The sequence below is a fragment of the Ictidomys tridecemlineatus genome, chromosome 3, assembly GCF_052094955.1.
Source record: "Ictidomys tridecemlineatus isolate mIctTri1 chromosome 3, mIctTri1.hap1, whole genome shotgun sequence".
NCBI lineage: Eukaryota > Metazoa > Chordata > Mammalia > Rodentia > Sciuridae > Ictidomys > Ictidomys tridecemlineatus.
In genome coordinates this window covers 112,357,109-112,381,155 of record NC_135479.1, presented here as the reverse complement: position 1 = coordinate 112,381,155, position 24,047 = coordinate 112,357,109, and the positions used below count along the sequence as shown (strand labels likewise).

The 24,047-nt window shown below is 34.1% G+C and overlaps 1 protein-coding gene across 2 annotated transcripts in view; it reads left to right on the top strand.

The window, feature by feature from the left end:
- Positions 1-24,047, top strand: part of Zbbx (zinc finger B-box domain containing) — a 131,573-nt gene that overhangs the window by 62,160 nt on the left and 45,366 nt on the right. For both annotated transcript variants that reach the window (XM_040270036.2, XM_005332523.3), the window contains exons 9-14: positions 872-1,043; positions 8,650-8,770; positions 14,832-14,941; positions 15,307-15,407; positions 16,791-16,870; positions 18,684-18,826. In XM_040270036.2, the coding sequence (XP_040125970.2) occupies positions 872-1,043; positions 8,650-8,770; positions 14,832-14,941; positions 15,307-15,407; positions 16,791-16,870; positions 18,684-18,826 (727 nt within the window). The remainder of the gene's footprint in view (positions 1-871; positions 1,044-8,649; positions 8,771-14,831; positions 14,942-15,306; positions 15,408-16,790; positions 16,871-18,683; positions 18,827-24,047) is intronic.

Below are 24,047 nucleotides of genomic sequence, written 5' to 3'. Positions count from 1 at the left end.
CTACCATCATTAAGCTGAGAAGCACACCGTGTTTCATATACAGTGATGAACTTATTTATTCATTTCATTAACTTTTAATGAGCACCTATTTATTTCCAGGTACCATACCCTTGACACCGAGGAAAAGACAAAATCCTCAGTCTGATTGTATTCTAATGGAGAGAGATAAGCACTAAATATGTAGAATGAATTCACACACAGATAAGTTGTGAGGAGAAAATTAAAACAGTTAAGCATTATGAAGTGAGGGGGGAAGATAGTCATTATTTGGGAATCATCAGGGAAGAACTCTCTGAGGGTGATATTTGAGCAAACTGAAAGGAAATGAGGGGAAAGCCTGTGTGGAGAGGTGAGGAGTCTCATTCCTACTTTCCCAGGACTGCAAGAAGAGGTTAGCTGGAGCAGTATGAAAAAAGAACACAAGGAAGTGAAATGCAAAGCAGGGAAGTCCAAGGTCATGTAGGGCCTTATGCATAGAAAGTCAACAGAAGGAGCAATGTGATCCAATATACACCCAAGCAAACAAATTTGCAAACAAGCCTGCTCTTTCTGATGTGGGAAGGTTGCAGGGAGCTGGAGATTGGAGAAGTCATACAAGGCTGTTGCAGATTGGGAGGGAGGGCAACGGCAAATGGGGCATAATAATGACAAGTCATAGAGTCTGCAGGTTTTTGTTTTAATAATTTCAGAAGAGAACTTTTATAATTGTTAATAGAGCTTAAAAATACCAATAAGACTTATAAATAAGCATGACTTAAAGCCATTTTGTCCCCAGTTAAAATGTCTTATTGAGTAATAATTAGTATTATCTGTCTTTTAAGATTAAGGAAATTTAATAAAGCAACCTTGGATTCATTTTTAATTGGTTTAGGTAGAAATTACAACAAAAAGAGCTGAGTGCACAAATCCGAGAGATAGGCTCTTATGTGAAGGGTCATTCGATGAAGAAGCTTCTGCCCAGTCCTTTCAGGAAGTGTTAAGTCAATGGAGAACTGGAGATCCTGATGATAAGACGAAACAGAACTTAAATGCAGCAAAACCAGGTACGGCTATTATTATGACGTGCATATTTAAAAATAAAGATGACTTCATCTCCATTCTTTGTGAATAAAAAAGCAATGTTTAAAGTCTATAAACAAAGGAGTTTGCTATAATTCTTCAAGGGAAGAGGCATTGTGTGATCATTGGTGAGTGCTTAGCTATTTATAGACTCTGAATTAGGCACTGGGGGTGATTTGCATGTGTTTTCTGTGTAAATTCAGACTGTCAAATGAATGGAGTATTGGATTCTTTCAGCTTTTTATCTCCTAGCAGGATATTGTTTTAGGACAACTATTCCATTTTTCAACTACAATTGCAACATGTAAAATGAAAGAATCTGTAAAATAGAGAATAATTTTTATATGTATATCAAAAAATATGAGTACTAGATTGATTGTAAACTTAAGGGGAAAAGTTTGATTTTTTTTCTTTTTAAAAAACTATATTGTTTTTATGTTTTCTTAATGATCTCCAATTCCATATTCTAGACATTAAAGATTTATATAAATGAAGCATATAGTATCTCTGCTTTGTGTTTTTCAATGTCACTTAATAAAAATCATATGCTTAAATATTCAATTGATTAATTTTATTACTCAGAATTTTGTGGTATCTGATAGCTGATTTTTTCCATTGAATGTAAAATGTTAGGCAATAAATTTCACTCCTATATCTTTCTTGATAGAGACATTCAGTTTACTGTTTGTATTTCATTCTTTTCCTGATTATTCCCCTTTATTCTGTAATGTAATTCCTAATTCCCATGCGTCACACACCATCTTCTCACTCATGATTGGAGTTTTCACTAATGCTTTCCCCTTCAAACAGTTTTTCTTCATTTCCTCAATTTAATTACTATTTTAAGACTTCATTTGTATGCTTTCTTCTTAGTAGTATGTACCTTGATTCCCTTGAGCATGTTAATTTTGTGCTTTATTTTTGTAAATAGAAATACCTTTTTATTTATTGAAAGACATAGAGTTTAAAATAACATCAGGATGGAGTTGAAAAATTTCCAGATCAGAAGCAACACCATGAACAAATGTTGATTTCCATAATGAAAATAACTGCATGATTACAATAAAACAATAATTAATTTCAAAAATTTGATTGTAACAAAAATTTACCAAAACTAAATGAAATTAGCTCAATCCTCCTCCACCTACAGAGAATCAAAAATAACTTTGGGCACATGATTTTTTAATAGACACAGTTGTGCACTCATACATAAGCACACACTCAGGAGAAAAAATATGGGTTAACTATATATACTATTAGTTAGCTTGCCATGAAGTTATAACACAATTAGTGATTATGTCATGGGTAACTTCATAGAGATACTCATCATCATTCATAACTATTGCATAATACTTTATATGTCATGATTTATCCAGATCTTTGCTGATAAATATTTTGTTTCTCTCAGTATTATAAAAGAAGTCATGATGGTCATCTTAGCTATTTGTGCACTTACAAAATTACTTAAAATAAATTTCTAAATGTACAAATGTCATTTCAATGGTGACCTGTTTTATTAAATTTTGACAATTCTTGTCATATTCTCCTCTAAAAGATTACTGTTAGTTATAGTCTCACTGAGAGTGTATGGCTATCTCTTTCTCTGTATTTTTGAATTCTTTAACTTTATTCAGTTTGATAGACAATAGGTCATCCTTTCTCTGGCTCCCATTATCATTTGTGAAATAATTATTAGTCATTTTTTTGTCAATAACTATTTTTTTATTCTTTGTTTTTAAATTACTTTTGAGTATTTTTTGTGTTTTTATTGCTTTTGAGTATTCTTTGTTTTTTATTATTTTGAGTACAGTAATGTTTTAAATTTTAGAGCAAATATTGAGTACATACCATATACTGGGGGAAAAGTAGTATCCACACTCAGTCACTTCCTATTCTGGAACATATGGCATACATGGAAGTCAAAGAATTCATCAAATGATCAGCATAACTTGGAAGAAGTGCTCTGCCATTGCCTTCAATGAGTTAAAGAAGCACAACTTCTGTAGATGATAAAAAGTATGATTTTATCAGGTTGGATTTATCAAATAATAGATGTGCTTACACAGAATTTGAGTTTAATATGTTGGCACTTAGGAGTGACATTGATAATCTACCAGGTTGGTCAGTTGAAGTCTGGACTTGATTTTACAATAGAGATTTGGGTAGGGGAAGGAAGACTTTTGGCTCTGGGAGATGGAATGTTGCAGTTGATAATGTGCAACCTTCTCAGGTGTCCCTTAACTAAACCCTATGAAAATGAGAGAACCATCTTTCAATTAACAGGTCAGTAAGCACCATGATCCCCTAGGAAAGTTTGCTGTGGCTTGCCTCCTTAGACTGAAGATGAGTGGGGAGGGATATGCTTCTATGGAATTGTGTTGCCTGGTTGCAAAGACATAATGGAAACATGGAAAATGGTAGAGACCAGGTGTTGTCATAAAGTTATGGAAATTCTGCTGGAAATTATCAAAACATTGGGCAGCAAACAGTAATTATTAGAATATTTCAATTCAAAGATATTTCAGTTGCCAATTGGGGCATATTAAAATGGAAAAGTCATATAGCATACAGTTTTACCTGTAAAGAAGAAAATTTCTTTCTGATATGCAGAGATCTAACTTGGGTCACCATATTAGTTCAGTTTTATGATGCCACCAGACCTAAACCAGTCCACAGATCTGGAACCCCTTAACTGAGGAAGAAGCTGGGTCCCTAAGGTAGCCTGAAATGTAGCCATAATGTATGCTCTATAACTTACTCTAAGACCCCATTAGTTGAACTTATGGCTACTTACCAGGATTAGTGTGCAGTAAAGAAAGGTAATGCACAGAAAATCAAAGGGATCGTTTTGAATTGACACTTTCTCCTGAGGACCTAAGTGCTACCATAGTCCACCTATTGGTGTTGAAGGCTTAAGAAGATGAGGTGGTAGAGGAGTTTTATCCTGATTCTATCTCATAGAGGATATGTTAGGAGTGTGAACCTATTATATAGCCATTTTTTCTAGAACTGAATATATATTGGGGGTGGATAGTAATGGAAAGAATCCCTACATTGACCTGTGGCTTGAAGATTGCTATAGTAGTATATAAGCAGAAAATCCTAGAATCTCTTCCCCACCCTAATATTCCATACTAAATTCCTGAAGCAATACTAGGTTTCTGGGAATTGCAGAGTTTAATGTCATCATCAGATATTTGGAAGATGCATAAATTCTGCTTTATAGCAATTTTTCACATGTAACTTGCTTACTTGGTGCAAAAGCCAAAGGTTTGGGTAAATGCCAACTTGGTCAGATGATGAGAATACCAATCACAATTGCTTTTTGGATTCTGTGCCTTTACTGGAGAAAAACAGCATATTCTCTGACTGAGAAACAGCTACTGAACTTCCTCAGAGCATAAACTCTTCCTGTGAGCAGGGCAGTCAGTTACTTAGCTACTCAACCTTGCCATTGAGTAGCTAAGTAACGCATGAATGAACAAGTGTGGCTGTGTTCCAGTCAAACTCTATTTATGAACACAGACGTTTTGCTACAAGAAAACAGTAGGGTCTCGTTTGCTGATTCCTGACCTAGTAAATGTATTGTTTTCTATTTATAACTAAATAGATAATCAGAAATAAAATTTTTTCCCATGTGGCAGAGGTAACAGTATGTCCTTTGAATCTCACTCCCACCCACATAACTCTCCTGCTTTCTAGCATTATGTAGTCTGAAAAGACCTTGATAGTGCACACAGATGATGCTTGCATGTTAGATTCGTGGCATGGTGCTAAGAGGAGCTATTGAGTAGGAAGTGTCTGTTATAGGAGGATCAGTCATGACAGGTCAGTGATTTGTCCTCATGTGAAAACTGCATATTTTAGATATGGATTTGCTTTCTCTGATTACAATGTGTCTATCAGCAGGAGGCTTCTTTATGACCATGGTATCCCCATACAACATTGCCTCAGACCATGGGACTGATTCTATTATAAGAGTTCTAGTTAATACCCATGAACTTGCCAAGTGTCACATTATTCAGAAGCAGCTGGCTTGATAGTTTCATGGAATGGCCTATTGAAGGTTCATTATAGTTCCGGCTGGGAGACCACATCTCATGAGGTCGGGTAGGTTTTCCTATAGGGGGTGTATATTCCATAAATCTCATCATGCTTCTATTAAATCAGAAGCTGAGACTACTCCTGGTCTTTGGGGCTAGTCATCACTGAATTTAAAATCACTGTGCTGCTGCTACACAACCAAGAGAAAATGGACTGTACCTGGAACCCAGGAGTTCGCTGTGGCATGGATTAGGGTTCTATGTACAATAAAAAGGTTCAATGGGAAACTGTAAACCCAGTGAAGAGAGGGCTTATATGGCCTTGTGTCCTTTGAGAATAAATATTTGGGTTACTATACCAAGCTTTAAAATAGTAAGATGAACTTGGAAAAGGTGATGGAGGAAAGAAGCTATTATAATTAAATCAATTTGGTCTTTAAAATCACCTACAAAAATGGCGACCATAGCAGCTCAGTATTGTGTTGAATAATTGTCTTTTTCATCACCCCTTTTCTTGCTACTTATATATAAGTATATTAGTGGTGCCAAACATAATGTAGGATTTAGTTAGGAGCATTAACTAAATTGAGATCTCCTTATGATGCCCAATAGTTATAGAACTTGTTTTCTCTAGGTTTCAATGGATATTTTTCTTTAAAAAAAAGTGTGGAGAAACTAATGTATGCTTAAATGGAAAAGAGGTAGACTATGTGGCCATTCTGAGAAATTCCCTCAAAATCCATTCTTGGCTTTTCCTGCTTTACTCTGTGCTCCAGAAGCTGGCCTTGCTCTCTGGCTTTCGTTGGGTTTGGCCAATTGAAGACACTAAGAGGATATTGGAGGGTGGGAACAGAGAGGGGGAAGTATTGGTTCACCCGCTTGTGGGTGTGCTGTGGCGTTATAGCGGTTACATCCTGTCCTTATAAACACTTCTCAGATGGTCTTTTACATAGGCATTGCTCTCAATGTTTGTTTGTTTCCTAATGGTTCTCTTTCTTTTTCCCTTCAAACATAGAGTTGATACCAGATCTCCACTATATTTTTAGTATCTGAGTCTTTCAACATCACTTATTCCCTTAACTTTACCACTTAATTGTAAGTTGGTCCCTTCATTTGATCCTCTAAATGACCCTTTTAAGTATTCTTTTTCTAGCCATGCTCCAGTCCTGGTACAAATAGATATAAAAATGCTTTCTAAGAGAGCAAGAAATTGAGTTATGACCTAGAAAATGGGCTGAAAAAATGGGGACAGAAAATAGCTTGGACAAGGGATATGGGATGGAGTATCTGGTGCTCATGGAGCTGAAGGAAAGTGTGCACAGCTGACCTTACAGAGGAAGGGAGAGTATTGTAGCACAAGACTCAGAGAGGAATTGCATCAGGGGCCTGGGAGAGAAAGACAAGCCCGTGAAGAAGATGAAGCAAGGTGCACGTATAGGAGAAAGACTGGTATGTGTTAGAAAAACCAGTGAAGGATAATGCCTTCACTAAGAAAATGAAATCAGCAGTATAGTTTCTGTGGAGAAATCAAGATGAGGGCTTGTTTTGATACAACATAATTTTTTTTGGCCCCAGAATATTATGTATATGTGATTGATGATAAGAGTGTATGTGTTGTGTGTATATGTAGATGTTTTTCTTCTCTTGATAGGTTTTATATATCAAATAGATAAAAAAGAGCCTACATAAAATTTATAGTTGATGAGCAAAAAATTGTTAACTGTCTGTGAATCTTCCACAAGGTTAAAAAACCATGATCATTCCCCTGGACTACCTTTTTCTTTCCCCATCCTCTTCATCCTCTTCCTTCTTTTCTAATGTCATCACTAACATGAGTTTTGTGATTTCTGATTGCTTTCACTCCCCAGAAGTTAATTACAAATATGTTAATCTTGCCGATCTTTGAACATTAGGTAAAAGGAATTATGGTGTAAGTGTTCTTTTGATTTTCTTATTTCACTCAATCTTGTGCTACTGAGATTATCAACCATGACGATGTGCATAGTTGTATTTCTTTTATTTTCACTGCTTTAGTGTGTACCATGACATGAATATACAGTGCTCTTTCCTGTTTGAATGTTGATGATTATTTGGGACTTTTCCTGTTTTTTTTTTTTTCCAGGACAAATGGTGCTGTTATGAATTTTCTTGCACAGTTCTTCTCTGCACAGACATCTAGGGATGTCCATCCCTGGGAGGAAAATAATGGGGCCATCGCTGTGCATGCCCGCCACTTTGCTACAGCTAAAGCTGAATTATTTTGCAAAGTATTTTGCTCCCACCTGAAATGTTTTGATCACTTTCCATTATCAACAACATGGGAAGTTGCTGGGTTAAAACATTTTTGCCAATCTGATAGAGACAATATCGTATGCTTCATTTGGTGTAGCTCTCACTATAGATGACACTGTGCATCTTTTTATGTGTTCCTTCGCTATTCAACTTAGTAGTGAGCTTTAAATATCCAAGTTTTCGTGTTATTGATTTCTAGCTTGATTTCATTTCAAAAGCTTATTCCCTCCCTTTCTTCTTTCACTCCCCCTCTCTCTGTCTTGCTTTCTTTTTCTTTGGGCTCTCAGGCCAAAAATCCTTTTGCTTTACCATGGAAACGGGGCCTCACAGTGAGGCATCTCCTTTCCCCTGACTGGCTCATATTCTTCTTAACTCTTGCTCTTTAAGTTTGGTGGATTCTGATTGGTGTTTTTCAGAATTTCCTTCATGGGTTTCTTTAACACTGCTGTACTCCTTGGGGAAAAAAAAAGTAGAATTTGGGTAGCTTACATTCTTTTTGTCTATTTCTATTGCTGGCATTTGGCTATTTCTGGAAACTAATGATTATAATCTATAGTATGAGATTGGGACTACCCTCTAGTTTTAGAAGAAATATATTTAGAAATATATTTTCTTCCACTTTACTATTTCCCTTTCTTCTCTTCCTACGTTTTACCCCATATAATATTCAAGCCTGGAGAGAGGCGATCGCTAGGAGGATGGAGAGACTAGTAATCTTGGACTTCTACACCATTTTCATTCCCAGAAATCTTCTTCAGTTTTCAAAAGCTCTGAATAGTAATTTTTGGTTTAGTACTACTTCAGAAATAATTTAAGCATCTGAAAGTAAATTACTGTGTAGTATAAATTCACGAGGACGGTTATCTCCTCCAGGTGTCGTTGTGAATTATTTATTTCCTATTTCTCATAATATGTAAATATTATTGACAGTGACTATAATATATTTAGTGTGTGTAGAATGTACAATGTATCTGTGTTTATCTTCCTCATTTTAAAGAGTTAGTTTCTTTTAAAAGTCTTGTGATCAAGATTCTTTCTTTTTAAGGGATTATTGAAGAAAATAGTCTGTACAGTAATTTTTTTAAATAACAATGTTTAACACTTTCACACCATATGCCTTAAACTATTGACTATATTGATAAATATCAAAGCAGATTAGCCTAAAAAATGATGAATTTTGCATCCTAAGAGAGGGAAAGATATAGTGATTTATAAATTTGGTTGAATTAATTATGCACATTGCTTTTATTTTTAGATTCATTGGAAGAATGTGAAGTACAAACTACTCTAAAAATTTGGAGAGAACCACTTAATATTGAATTTAAAGAAGATAGTCTATCCTATATGGAAAAATTATGGCTCAAAAAGCACAGGAGGTATTTTCTAAATTTTTAATATTGCTATTAGGATATACAAAGGTTATTTATGTTTCTTGCTTGTTACATGTCTTTCTGTAGCAATTTTATATGTATGTTTTATATTTGCATAAATAATTTTAAAATAATATTAGATCACAATGAAGTTTCTACTGTTCCAATAAAAATTCTAATTATATGTATGTATATAATGAATTTTTTATTTAGAATTTGCCTTGAGAAATGGAAATGCATATTTGTGAAAAAGTCACAAATACAGCATAGAGTTTAAGAATAATAGCAATAATAATAAGTAGCGCAGTAAGTACAAGATTGCTTTGAAAAGATGTTGCTGTTAGGTTTTTTTTTTAACATTAGCATAAATATCTGAAGCTCTTTTCAGAGTATGCTATTAAGTTATTTGGACTATAATTCTATAATTTTATTAATATTAACCAAAGGCATTTAATTCAAAGACTATTTTCAAATATACCATTTCATAAATTGTTTAAAAATTAAACTATTAAAATGTTAAACCAAAATGATGAATGAGTGCATGTTATAGTCACTTGTAATTTGCCATCATATAAAGATCGTCAGATTTTGGAGGTTCATTTAAAGGTTGTAAGGTCATTTTCCCTAGAACAGAGCTATTCACACTTCATTGTTCATACGAATTGCCTAGACATGATAAGAAAATAGAAATTCTTCTTTAGTAGGTCTGAAGGTGGGGCCTGAGATTCTGCAATTCTGAATTTCTGCTTGCTCCCAAATGATGCTGATTTGGATGACGTGGGTATTTAGGCCACATTTTGAGGAGCAAGGTGATGGAGGAGCTCTCTAGAATGCAGCAGAGGTGTGCTGATCAACTCCATGCTTCACCGTCTTTTCCAGTTTTCCCTGTCTTTTGTGATCTTGATTCATTTGAAGAGTACTTGTCATTTGTTTCACAGAATGTTCTCCATAGGAGTTCTAGTCATGGTACTTGTTTTTTAGATTTATATCTAATACAGTTATTATTTATTTTGTGATTCCAATTATTTCTACTTTGGACATTAAGGGCTCTCTCAAGTCTACTCCTCTATCCTTTAGACATGACCTCATCCTTCCTTGTTTGTTCTTGGTTAATTTGCTTTGAGAATCTCTTTCTTTTTCTGGCACCTGATTTTCCTGTCATAGCCCAGGAGCCACTTATCCAAAGAGCTGTCATTCCTTTTATTGGAGAATGGGTTTAGAAACCAAGATCTGGACTCTGGGCTCATTACTGCTCAGGTGTCACAAATTCTAGACCTTCTCTGAGAAAGGCCTTTCCAAGCTAGGACACACTAATACAATATACACACACATCTAAATTAATCTCTGTACCTGTCTATTTGGATGTCTATTAAACTAGACTGACTTCACACTCTTCTACCACTGACTTCAAATCAGTGTTGCATAGTTCATTTATCATTTTTCCTCCGCTTACTTGAAATTCCTTTTACCTATAATGAGAAACCTGGCTTTAATTATGTATAATGTAAATTAATTTATTACTAAAAATTGTTGATATCACTGTGAGAAATTTACTGAATGCAGTCTTTTCATCTTTAGCCTGCATTGTCCATTAGGATACTGTTTCCCAGCAGTACTTAAGCTCATTTCTTTCTTACCACCTTTTGGGTGTTTATGCCTTTCTTTGGGTCTGCCAATATTCTGATTGACTTTTAAAATTTGGATAGATTAAATTTAGAGTGTATAGTACTATTTTTTTTTAAAATCAATGCATAGAGTCAGGTGCCTACTAAAACAATGAACTGAGCAAGACCTTCGTCTCCTAAATTACAATATGCTCTTCCTTTGAGTCAAAGTTCCTTCATATTCAATCTTTGCCAATCATTGGTCTGTTTTCCATTCTTACAAATTTATATTTTTCCAAAGGTCATATAAATGAAATCATATACTATGTCACCTTTGTGTCCCTCATTTAGCAAAATGCATTTGAAATTCATCCATGTTCTTGTGTAAATCAATGTTCCTCCTTTCCATTGTGGAGTAGTTGTGCATCATTGTGATTTAGCAGAATTTATCTATTCATGTGTTAAACAACACCTTGCTGGCTTCCAGTTTGGGGTAATTATGACTAGATTTTAAATAAATATGTGTATACATTTTTGTGGGTATATATTTTTAATTCCCTGGATAAACATCTGAGACAGGGAATGACTGGATTCTATGTTAAGTACCTGTTTATCTTTGTGAGAAACTACTAAACTTTTCTAATATGAATGGTAATATACATTTCTTATAAAAGTTGCAGTTGCCCCCAATTTTTAACAGCATCTGATATTTTCAGTTTTCTTTTGGTTACCATTTTAAGATATGTAGTTGATCTTGTTATGATTTGTATGCTAGATTTTTAAATCTATTTATTTATTATTCTAGTTTTTCCTGTTATGTTATAATGTATAATGTATAATGTTCAGGCTGTCTTTACCATTTTCAAGTGTGATATTCACAGCAGCTATTCAGATGTGATACTCAATAGTCCGGATTAGCAATTAGTATAATACTAAGAAATAATTTCAAAGTGGCCTTTTTTTTTGTAGTTTTCTTGTAATATCAGGTCATATTGAATTTTTTATGAAATAAATAAAGCAAAATTTTATTATTGAATGACCAATTATTTTTTTCTTAAGACACATGGGAATCCTTAATCTTAGGCATATCATATACTGAATATTAAATGTTGGCCATTTTCCTTAGCAAAAAAGCACATTTAGTGAACCTATTCAGCCTATCCATTAGGGTCTTAGTTATTTACTTGTTGTTGTTGTTTTGATCTGGGTTATTACCATGGTGTTCAGACTGGTCTCAAATGCCTGAGCTCAAGAGCATCTCCAGCCTCAACCTTCTGAGTAGCTGGGACTGATTATAAGTGCATGTCACCACACCAATTGATTCTTGAGCAAATGCCTTAGGTGTTAGTTATGGATGTCAGTGTAAGCGGTCCATGTGGAATTCACAAGTTTACAAGGCATTTTTGATGATGTGTTTCAGAAGTTTCCCATTTTTATAGCGATAACCATGGTTTCAACTTTACTTTTACCTATTGTCATGTTTTATAATAGGCTTGTAAATACATGTTCTGTTGCATTTTGTTTTCATATTTCTTTTCTGACCTGGATAATAGCATGGTTTTGAATTTTATATCCAAATAATACATGCATGATGATAGATATCCCCCTTCTCAGTTTTAGTGAAGTATAATTAGCAAGTAAAAGTTAATATTTAAAGTGTACACCATGATATTTTGGCATATGTACACACTGTACAATCAAGCTAATTAGCATACTTGTCACTCAACATAGTTATCATTTTTGTGTGTGTGCTGAGAATACCTAAAATCTACTATTAACTATACTCATTATAGTCTGTATTAGATCTTCAGAACTTTCTTATCCTGTGCAATGGAAACTTTGTATGCTTTGATGGAGATCTCCCCAGGTCTCCCAAATCTCCACCCCTGGTAACCATCATTGCACCCTCTGCTTTTATGATTACACTTTTTGAGATTCCACATTGCTGAACTGAAATAAATTCGTCTTAAACCAGCTATTGTACATAGTGAACTGTACACTAGCTTGATGAGTAAACTAACAGTACCCTAAAAATGTACTCTTATACAAAAGTGACTGCCTCAGCCAATCATAGCAATTGAACCTCCAGTCAATCAGAGAATGAAAGCTGCCCAAATATTACCATACCAGGTAAATGATAACTATAGCTAATCAGGGTGTTTCTGAAGGTCACTTCTTCTTCTCTGGCTTTAAGTATAACAGGGTTATACTTCTACCAGAATGTGGTAGAAGGTATATTCTGAACCATCTTTGATCGAGAATGCTTCCTGGTTATATAAACATTTTTCTTGCTTAAGTTAACTTTGTTAAATTTAATTGATCCCAGTTTTTCTTTTAACAAAATATAAGTGAGGTTATAGTATTAGTCTTTCCAATTCTGGGCTTATTCACTTATCCTACTATCCTCCAAGTTATGGATAAAACTCAAGTGTCCATCATGGAAAATAGCACACACACACACACACACACACACACACACACAGGAATATTACACAGACTTTAAAACAGAAAGAAGCACAACCATTTGTGATAACAGGATAACCATTTGTGTTTCTAATAGATTTTCAAATCTGTAAAACCTTCATGAAAGAGTGCAGGATTTTTGGTTTTTACTACTGATTCTAGGACCCAGCCCTAGAATCTAAAAAAGCAGTGTCTTTAAGAGAGGGTATGAGACTCAGCATTACCAAAAAAAGGTCCCTTGGCTGCATCATCTGAAAGTGCTATTTGGCTATTTATATTCTTGGCTAAAAAATGACCTCTCACTCAGTAACCTAGGAATATCCTCCAGAAAAGAATCCATACTCCTGACCTCTGATATAAACAGCCTTAATGGATTCACAAATGTTTACCTAACTGAATTGGTCCATGCTCAGTAAATATTTACTAAATTTTAAAATTGGAAAATATGGTGAAGTGAGTTCTATTCTGAAGGATATTTCATACTTTATATGGCCCAACTTTCTTAAAAATTCATTATTGGTATGATCTGAATATTGAGAATTCAGACTTACATCTCTGGCTGTCTAGTTGTTTGTTCAGCAACAAATCACTTAAATTTCCATGATCCAAGTTTTCTCATTTTTAAATATTGAGTTCAGAATAAATTTATACGACCCATTCAGCTCTAATACATCATAAGTTTCTATAAATACTTGATTTAGGTCATTATTCAGAATTAGAGAAGTTTTCACTTCATGAGAAAGTACCAGGATAACAGTATATATTTGTGTATGTATAATGAGTTATTAGTGCAGTAGACTAATATCAAACTAGAGAGCAGTTTCTGGGAATCAAATGCCACTTTAACTTTACTATTACGGATGTAAGAGACGTCTCCCTCACAGAATCTGTTAAAACACAAAGCTGAGTTAACATAAATATTTTGTATTTATCTGATAGGTATATTACATATATTAGAAAATGCATGTAAACATACACTACCAAAAGATTATAAAAATTTTAGTGCCTCTGCAAGTTGAAAAAGAGGCAATAAAGCTCTGAGCATGGCTAGGAACTTGGGCATGAGGAAGCTGGTTGCTTACAATCAAATTCCTCCTGTATATGTACTCCCTGGGTAACTATGAACAGTGGGATCACCATATTTTTCTTGATTTCATCATCTGTAAAATAAAAATAATACAAGTGTTTATTTAATATAATACCAACCAAAATTTAATGTGTCAAAATCAGAACAGAGACTGGTATATTTTAAGTTTGGTATTGGTACTAATTATCATTGGCTTGGTCCTGCCTTTTCCATGGGGTCCTCATGAACTTGCATCATCTGAAAGTGCTATTTGGCTATTTATATTCTTGCCTAAAAAAATGACCTCTCACTCAATAACCTAGGGATATCCTCCAGAAAAGAATCCATACTCCTGACCTTCAGAGGTATGACTTCTGTGCTTCCATTTCCATTCATTTGGTATGGGCTGCGTCAATCCTTGTTGTTAATTAGGTAATAGATGCCACAGCCAGAGCACCTCACATTTGTATCACAGGAGCCTTACAGGTGTGGTGGGAATTTAGACAAATGCCCTCTTGTTTGCTCAGAACTCATCAACATAATGCCAAGGTTGTGAGATAAAACATATACTTGTAAATTAACTTTGTAAAGAGCATGATATGTTTCATGGACTCCATGTGGCTCTTGAGAAAATACTGACTTCCATCATAACTTTAATTTTCATCATGAACAACAACAACAACAACAACAAAAAAACAGTGGGATATGCAATATAAAAATCCTGTGTGGTGTCCTTTCAACTTACAAAGTTAAGATTTTGCTACACAGTCTTAATTTTCTTCTGTGAATTAAAGGTTATGAACTAAAGGTTATTACCATTCTGGTTTTGTCATTATGGTTGTATACTCATGTGACAAAAAAAGTCATCATCTTGTCTGGGGATGTTTTCACTGATGCATTTTAATCTTTCAGTGGCATCTTTTTTGTTTTGTAGAACTCCACAAGACCAGCAAAACACACTTCCGGATACAATCCTACATCCATGTGGAACCTCTAGTGAAGCAGAGTGCTCTCGGAATGAAAATGATGAAGATAGTGATGATGGTCAGTTCAGCCTCAACGAGATCTTTTTAAAGTTATTATTTAACTATACTTACAGTGAGCATTAATTATAGCATCTGCTTTTGGTTCTCTTTGAGGTGTCATTTATATGTAACCTTTGCTCTCCAGATCAAAATCACACACTGTCTTCTTCCCATTCTTTAGATTTACTTAGCTGTCATTTAAATAGCTACGTTTAAAAATTGAATGCTGAGAAAATATTGTTTCACATAAGCTGGGAAAATTGACAGTATTTATGCCTTTGTGTGTCTAGTATTTTTATTGTTGATAATATTATTTCAAAAAAAAAGAGATTATCATATGAGATATATTCTTTGATAATATTATTTACGAATCTTATTTTCTAGTTGAAGAGAATGAAGTACAACACTCAACTTTTTTTTTGCCAGTGGAAGAAGAAAACCTAGAGAGAGCTGAATCCTCTCTAAAGATAATAGAGTTGGATGATGTAAGTGCATAATGATCATTCACATTCCTTAACAAACAAAATCCACAGCATAAAGTTACAATGACATTATTATTTTAAAAAATTTCTTTTATAGCACAGTTTATAAAGAAGTTTACATGAGTTTGAATTTAATCTTGCTGATAAAAATGAAACAGTATAGTTTTAAATGCAGAAAGTAAGTTTGTGAGCTAAATTGGCATTGCCATTTCTTTTTTTTTTTTTTAAGCCTGCAGAATGGGAAGTGAGAAAATATTTCACTATGTTAATTTACATAATGGAGTTTGGTGTTTGGTTAGCTTAATTCTTTATGTTTATTAGACATTTAAACAAAGATCAGTTTTGTTCTATGGCATGTATTTAACCAAATTTAAGTTCAAATGTAGTTTCTAAAGAGTCCTTTAAAATAATTTTCAATTTTAAGGGGCTTATAATAATAACTTGCATACAACCTCTGGAATGCACCAGTAGAATTAAATACAGCCAGTGCTAGTCAAAGCTATAGCTCTAGACCGAAGGTTTAGAACGTGATGACATCTCTGTATTTCTGACTCTAGTTATCCAGAAGCTGGGTATACCACTTGTTCTTCATATTTTCTTGCTATGGTTGGCACAGAAAATGAATGAATAGAATGAAGAAACATTACCTCTTTAAATACTGCTTTCTTCTTTAGGCAGTGGGATGAGAGTTTTGTGTTTTATTTTTTAAATTATTTTCTTTCCTGCCTAACAATATTTTAATTTCTGCTCAGACTAAGTTTAAGATATTGGACACACACACACACACACACACACACACACACACAGATATACACACACATACTATTTACTAAATTGTTGCTGTACACAATAAGCTATGCCATGCCAGTCAGAAAACTAAAAACCTCTTAGCCACTAATCTACTTAGAAGTTGCTAGTTGCATAATAAAAAAAATAGTTGTTATTGTTGGTTGAAGTGAATGACACTTCAAATGAGCTTAATAAAAAACAGTTGAGGCAGCTTGTTGGTGCATGACTATAATATCAGAGGCTTGGGAGTCTGAGGCAGGAGGATCATGAGTTCAAAGTCAGCCTCAGCAAAAAGCAAGGTGCTAAGCAACTCAGTAAGACCCTGTTTCTAAATAAAATATTAAAAAGGGCTGGAGATGTGGCTCAGTGGTCGAGTGCTCCCAAGTTCAATCCCTGGTACCCAAAATAACAACAACAAAACAAAAACATTTAAATTTGTTTAGTCCTAAAATTCACAAGATACAGGATATAATTAGAGGGCTAAGTATATAATTTGTAGAGTAACAATACTCCAAATATAACCTGTACTTAGCTGACTAATGTGTAAATAAAATTACTGAACTTACTAATATTGTATTAATATTATTATTTAATAAGACTTATGAAGAGGAACTTGAAGAACCAGGAGACATTGTGCCTTACAAAGTTGAGTTAGCTAATTCAGACAGTCAACCAAGGTAAGATCTCTATAATTTGCTTTGGATATTTATTAAAAACCAAACACCCACAATAATCTATCTTTTAGATGAGAAATGCGTGGTGATAAAACATTACATAAATGTTAATTTTCCTAAGCCATGTTTAAATTTGTATACAATAATGCTAATATTTATCAACATTCAGCAGTAGAAAAAGGTCTGAAGGGTTGAGTGTGCACTCTTGCCTAACATGTGGACTATTTAATAGATTTTTCTGAATTCAGGAATTGTTATCATTCAAAATCAGACCAAGCCTGATATAATTCAAGTAAGACAGTCTTTTCTCCAAAGATACTCTTTGGATTTCTTTATTATATTGTGTTATGAAAACTAAATAAAAGTTAGGTAAAGTATTATATTGAGTCTAAAAGAATTCCCATACTGTAGACTATTTCCTACAAGCCTTTAAAATATGATAAATTAATAACGTATAATGGTTTAGTAATTGTTTTGTAGAATTTTATCACTTCCAAATGAAAAGTAATATCTTCTTTTGTTCATTAATAATGTTAAAAATAACCCTTAATTCCCTTTGCTGTTGATAGTAGAATGAATCAGACATAACTTTCCTATGTTCATATGTGAATATATGACCAGTGTAATTCCACATCATGTACAACTACAAGAATTGGAAGTTATACTCTATTTAGGTATGATATGTTAAAATACATTCCACTGTCATGTATAACTAAAAAAAAAAAGATTCAAAAGAATTACCCCTTTGCTGTTGAAGCTTTAGGATTTCACATATTTTTACTATGAAGTATTATCTTTAGTATGATGTTATTACTTAGCAGTTTCTGTAGCTATTCTTTGTTCAGATCAACTTAAAGACTCCTGAGAGTGTTTCACAACAGTTAGATAGCTAAGGGATTTCCCCCCTGCCCGGCATTGCCCCAGAAAGCTCCTTATTCAGCTGTATAGACCCAGATGTCTAAGAATAAATATGCGTTTATCAGGAGAAATCTTTTCTGGTCACTAGATAAGAGGTTTCTATCCATTACTTTGTTGCTAAGGAAACGAATAGTATTTCTGCTTTCTAATTTGATTATTTTGTATATGTTATCACATGTCTTTGCTTTGATCCCTGTGTGTAGTATTAGAGGTGGGGGGGGGGGAAGATTCCTGGTCATGGTTTGGTAGTTTTACAGCTTTGGTTTGAAAGGTGCTCATAAAATTACCTTAACTTTATCTCCCTCCTAGGGATCCTAAGTGATAAAACGGGATCAAAAAAAAGGGGGGGGATCTTTTGCAATCTTCGAATTTTATGATGGTACATGTAGAGCTTATATAAACATCAGGTATTATTAAGTATATTATTCAAGTCATAGGTAATGCTATTTAAATTATAATTAGGTTTATAGATAGTAACCATTATAAAAAATTAAAAACCTAAATACCATTTACTACCTTTTAACTCTTATAAATACCAAAATATGGTTAGCTAGTAATAAAACCTGGATTTCATCAGATTTCAATGAGTTGAAAGATAACTTTTTATCTTTAGAAGACAGAATGTAAGAAATCAAATTATTTCAAAATGTTTTGAAACAGGAAATTTTAATTAAAAATTTGTAATTAAATTGAATTTGATCCAGTTAACTACTTAACAGTAGTTAACTGGTAGTATAGAATATATCCCAAAAAAGGCTAAAACAAATATTAACTTTACATAAATATCCCGTATCATTAAGGATTTACTATATTTACTGTTAAAGTAACTGTTGTAAACTGGGGCTCTTAAATATCTTTTCTTTTCCTTTATTTTTGTGTTTCTCCCTAAACATGAAAGTTGTACGTTTCATGATTATCAGCAGAATAGGTTTCCACATGAAAATGACATTCATCAAAATCATGTTTTCAACGAGGAGAAAACAGACCTCTTAAATCTTGGTCAGAAAAACAACTCCATGTATTGTGAAGATAACCTAAAAGGTAATTTTTTTATTGTTGCTTAATATTATTAACAATGAATGTTAATAAAACCAAAGATACTGTAGTATATAAAAGTTTTGCTGATTATTCTGTTCATTTTAAAACCATAAAATTTAGCACTTAGAAGATAATTGGTTGAGAACATATAATTTTCTAGCTAATATAAGTCTTCTTAGACAATGGACAGCAGTGTTTGTGTTCATTAAGAAAAATAAGCCAATTTAGGATTCTCTAAAAGTTATTCTGGACTGAACTAACATTTCAGAAATTACATGAAAAACGCTTTAGTGACAACAGCTTGATTGACACCCTGTGGTTCTCATATTAAGTATATCCTCACAATATTTTCATTTAGTGTTAAACTTTATGTAAGAGATAAACCTAAACAAATCGTCTTATTTATATTTCAGTGTTATTATTACTAGTAGTTCCTTTGGATTCTAGAATGCTGTGTGCAAGTGTCTGCATTCACTTTTTTGATTGTGAGATCATCATTTAGAGGATCACAGGAAAGTATCCTAGCCTGTGAGTCAGAATTTGCTTTCCTATCTTCTTTCCAGATAGGAAATCAGGGTTTCACCTTGAAACCATCATTTACATTCTTAGATTTCACTTTTCTAAGTTAACGTAAGAATCGGATAATTTTGAGGTTTCCTTTTCAACATTATATTTTATCTACCTAGAATTTTCATAAAAAACAATGAATATATCTTACATGAAATCTTTGAGAGATACTGAAGGATATTATTTAAAGTAACTGTTGTAAAACTAATGATTACTTTCCAATTGGCAGGAGAGAGTACAGAATAGAAGTAGACTTGTGTCCATCTCACTGGTCTTACTATTTCAACTACCAAGCCTCTGAATCGTTATGGCTGAGTATAAACAGTATCTACTTTGGAACTTAAAATTTATAGGGCTCCGAATTTGGTCCAGAAAATAAATGTTATTTGACTGAGAATAGCACATGATGTTTCAATTGCCTTTGTGAAAAAAGTGAAGATAAAAGTTGGAATAAGTGTTACTTTGAAGAGTTTTAAAAAATTTATGTATTTATTTATTCTAATTTGTTATACATGACAGCAGAATGCATTTCAACTCATAGTACACATATAGAGCACAATTTTTCATGTCTCTGGTTGAACACAAAGTGTAGAGTCACACTATTTGTGTCTTCATACATGTACTTAGGGTATGATATCGATCTCATTACACCATCTTTCCTACCCCCATGCCCCCACTCACTTCTCCTCCCACCCCTTGACCTATCTAAAGTTCCTCTAGTCCTCCCATCCTCCCTGTTATTATTATGTAATTATGGGTTAGCATCTACATATCAGAGAAAACATTTGGCCTTTGGGTTTTTTGATTGGCTTATTTCATTTAGCATAATATTCTCCAACTCCATCCATTTACCTGCAAATGCCATAATTTTATTCTCTTCTAATGCTGAATAATATTCCATTGTGTATATATACCACATTTTCTTTATTCATTCATCTACCGAAGGACATCTAGGTTGGTTCACAGTTTAGCTATTGTGAATTGTGCTGCTATAAACATTGATGTGGCTGTGTCGCTGTAATATGCTGTTTGTAAGTCCTTTGAGTATAGACTGAGGAGTGGGATATCTGGGTCAAATGGTGGTTCCATTCCCAGCTTTCCAAGATTCTCCATACTGCTTTTCATATTGGCTGCACCAATTTGCAGCCCCACCAGCAATGTATGAGTGTGCTTTTTCACCCACATCCTTGCCAACATTTATTGTTGCTTGTATTCTTAATAACTACCATTCTGACTGTAGTGAGATGAAATCTTAGAGTAGTTTTGATTTGCATTTCTGTAATTGCTAGAGATGTTGAACAGTTTTTCATATATTTGTTGATTGATTGTATATCTTGTTCTGAGAAGTGTCTATTCAGTTCCTTGCCTCATTTATTGATTGGGTTATTTGACTTTTTGATGTTAAGATTTTGAATTCTTTATATATTCTAGAGACTAGTGCTCTATCTGACATGCATGTGGTAAGTATTTGTTTCCAATTAGTAGGCTGTCTATTCACCTCACTGATTGTTTCTTTTGCTGAGAAGAAGCTTTTTAGTTTGAATCCATCCCATTTATTGATTCTTGATATTAATTCTTGTGCTATAACAGTCTTTTTCTTTTAATTTTTAAAATAGTTTGTTGAAAGTCCATGCACATGGTACAAAATTTATAAGTTAAATCATTGAAATATAGTGAAAGTAAGTTTTCTTCTTCAGAGGCAGTCATTGTTTCTAATTTCGAAAGTATCTTTCTGGAAATACTCTTCATATAAATAAACATATATGCAATTACTGTATATACCTCCCCACCCCTGCATACTGTGCATAAAGCTCTACATCTTGTCACTTGGCAGTGTATTTCGTAGATATTTCCATATTAATATATGTAGAGCTATTTATTCTTTTCAGTAGCCTGTAGTATTCCATTATGGAAGTACCTCACTGGCTTACCTAGCTTGCAACTAATGTACACTTAGGTTGTTTTACAATCTTTTGATGGATATATTTTTTAAAATTAATTTTTAAAACATTATATGTGACAAAGGAATGCATTACAATTCATATTACACATATAGAGCACATTTTTCATATCTCTGTTTGTATATAAAGTAGTTTCACACTAATTTGTGTCTTCATAGATGTACTTTGGATATAGGAATCTTATTAAGAAAGTTGGGGCCTGATATGACATAATGGGAATTTGGGCCTCTTTTTCTTCTATTAGACACAGGGTCTCTGGTTTAATTTTTAGGTCCTTGATCTACTTTGAGTTGAGTTTTGTGCATGGTGAGAGATAGGGGTTTAATTTCATTTTGTTCCATTGGGATTTCCAATTTTCACAGCACCATTTATTGAAGAGGCTATCTTTTCTCCAATGTGTATTTTTGGTGCCTTTGTCAAATATAAGATAAACGTAATTATGTGGGTTAGTCTCTGTATGCTCTATTCTGTACCATTGGTCTACCAGTCTGTTTTGGTGCCAATACCATGCTGTTTTTTGTTACTATTGCTCTGTAGTATAGTTTAAGGTCTGGTATAGTGATGCCACCTGCTTCACTCTTCCTGCTAATGATTGCTTTAGCTATTCTGGGTCTCTTATTTTTCCTGATGAATTCCATGAGTGCTTTTTCTTTTTCTTTGAGGAATATCATTGGGATTTTGATCAGAATTGCATTAAATCTGTATAGTGCTTTTGGTAGTATGGTCATTTTGACAATATTAATTCTGCCTATCCAAGAACAAGGTAGATCTTTTCATCTTCTAAGGAGTTCTCTAATTTCTTTCTTTAGCGTTCTGTAGTTTTCATTGTAGAAGACTTTCACCTTTTTCATTAAGTTGATTCCCAAGTATTTTATTTTATTTGATGCTGTTGTAAATGGGGAAGTTTTCCTTGTTCCCTTTCCCAGGATTTGTCACTTATATACAGAACTGCCTCTGATTTATGGATGTTGATTTTGTATCCTGCTACTTTGTTGAATGCATTTACTAGTTCTAGAAGTTTTCTGGTGGAATTTCTTGGGTCTTTGAGGTATAGAATCATATCATCGGCAAATAGTGCCAATTTGAGTTATTCTTTGTCTATGCATATGCCTTTAAATTCTTTCTTCTGTCTAATTGCTCTAGCCAGTGTTTCAAGGTCTATGTTAAATAGAAGTGGTGAAAGAGGGCATCCCTGTCTTATTCCAGTTTTTAGATGGAATGCCTTCAATTTTTCTCCATTTAGAATGATGTTGGCCTGGGCTTAGCATATAGATGGCTTTTATGATGTTGCGATATGTTCATATTATCCCTATTTTTCTAGTGTTTTGAACATGAAGGGGTGCTGTATTTTGTCGAATGCTTTTGCTGCATCTATGAGATGATCATATAATTTTTATCTTTAAGTTTATGATGTGATGAATTATACTTATTGATTTCCATATATTGAATCAACCTTACATCCCTGCAATGAACCCCTCTTGATTATGGTGTACTATCTTTTTGATGTTTTTGTACTCAATTTGCAAGAATTTTATTGAGAATGTATGTTCATTAGAGATATTGGTCTGAAATTTTCTTTTCTTTTTTTTTTTTTTTTTGATGTGTCTTTGTCTGGTTTTGGAATCAGGATGATATTGGCCTCAAAGAATGAATTTAGAAGTGTTCCCTCTTTTTTTATTTCATTAAATAATCTGAGAAATATTGATATTAATTCTTCTTTGAAGGTTGCCGCAGTCTAGCTGGGCACAATTCAGGAGCCACTTGTCAAAAGAAACGAACTTTATTTTTAGAACACACATGCCAAACCACACAGCTCTTCAGGAAAACCTTCAGAGCCCAACTGCCACCACTGGCTTCCCACAAACCTCTCAACCTCCCCCACTCCTCCTGCTCTTGAGGCCCATTGGCTGGGTCGAGTGGGCAGAGCCAAAAAAAGTCCCCCAATGAGCAGCTCCATGGTCTGAAAGGGCGGGTGTGGCTCTCAACATCTCCCCCTCTCTGTTTAAACAACAAGCGTGTGGCTTAGGGACCATGCCTGCCTTAGGTTGTCCAATAGTACATATGGTCCTTACCATTCATTGGATGAGCTGACCTCAAGGCGTCAGCCTCATGTCTTAGGTTGGTACCATTGCAATTGGATCTTACCCGCCATTGACTACCAGTCCAGTATACAGTCACACCTGTGGATAGGTTTTGTACCAGCAGCGGGGGTGAGGTTCTTTGTCTCACCTCTGTTGGCCCCCAAATTTTAGCCGAACGACCATGACAAGCAGAAGGGAGGAAGATACACCAAGCCAATTGACGGCTCCTTTTGGAAAAATTGTACCACCGATGACACCATCAGCAAAAATACCCCAACACTACCACAAGTCGCTGCACCAACGGATAGTTCACAATTCATATTAAGTGAGTTCACAATGCATACAAGTGATACATAGTCCAGGCAAGTTCTGCAAGCAGTTTAGTGATGGCTCCTTTTGGAAAAATTGTACCACCCATGACACCATCAGCAAAAATACTTATCTTGTTGGGTTGTATTATAGTTATAGTAGAAACATTCAAGTAAAAGAGAAGGTTTCTAGTCAGTCAGAGGAAAAAATTCAAGTAAAAGAGAAGGTCTCTCGAACTAGTCAGACAGAGGAAAAAAATTCAAGTAAAAAAGGTCTCTCAAGCTAGTCAGACAGAGAAAGAAAGTA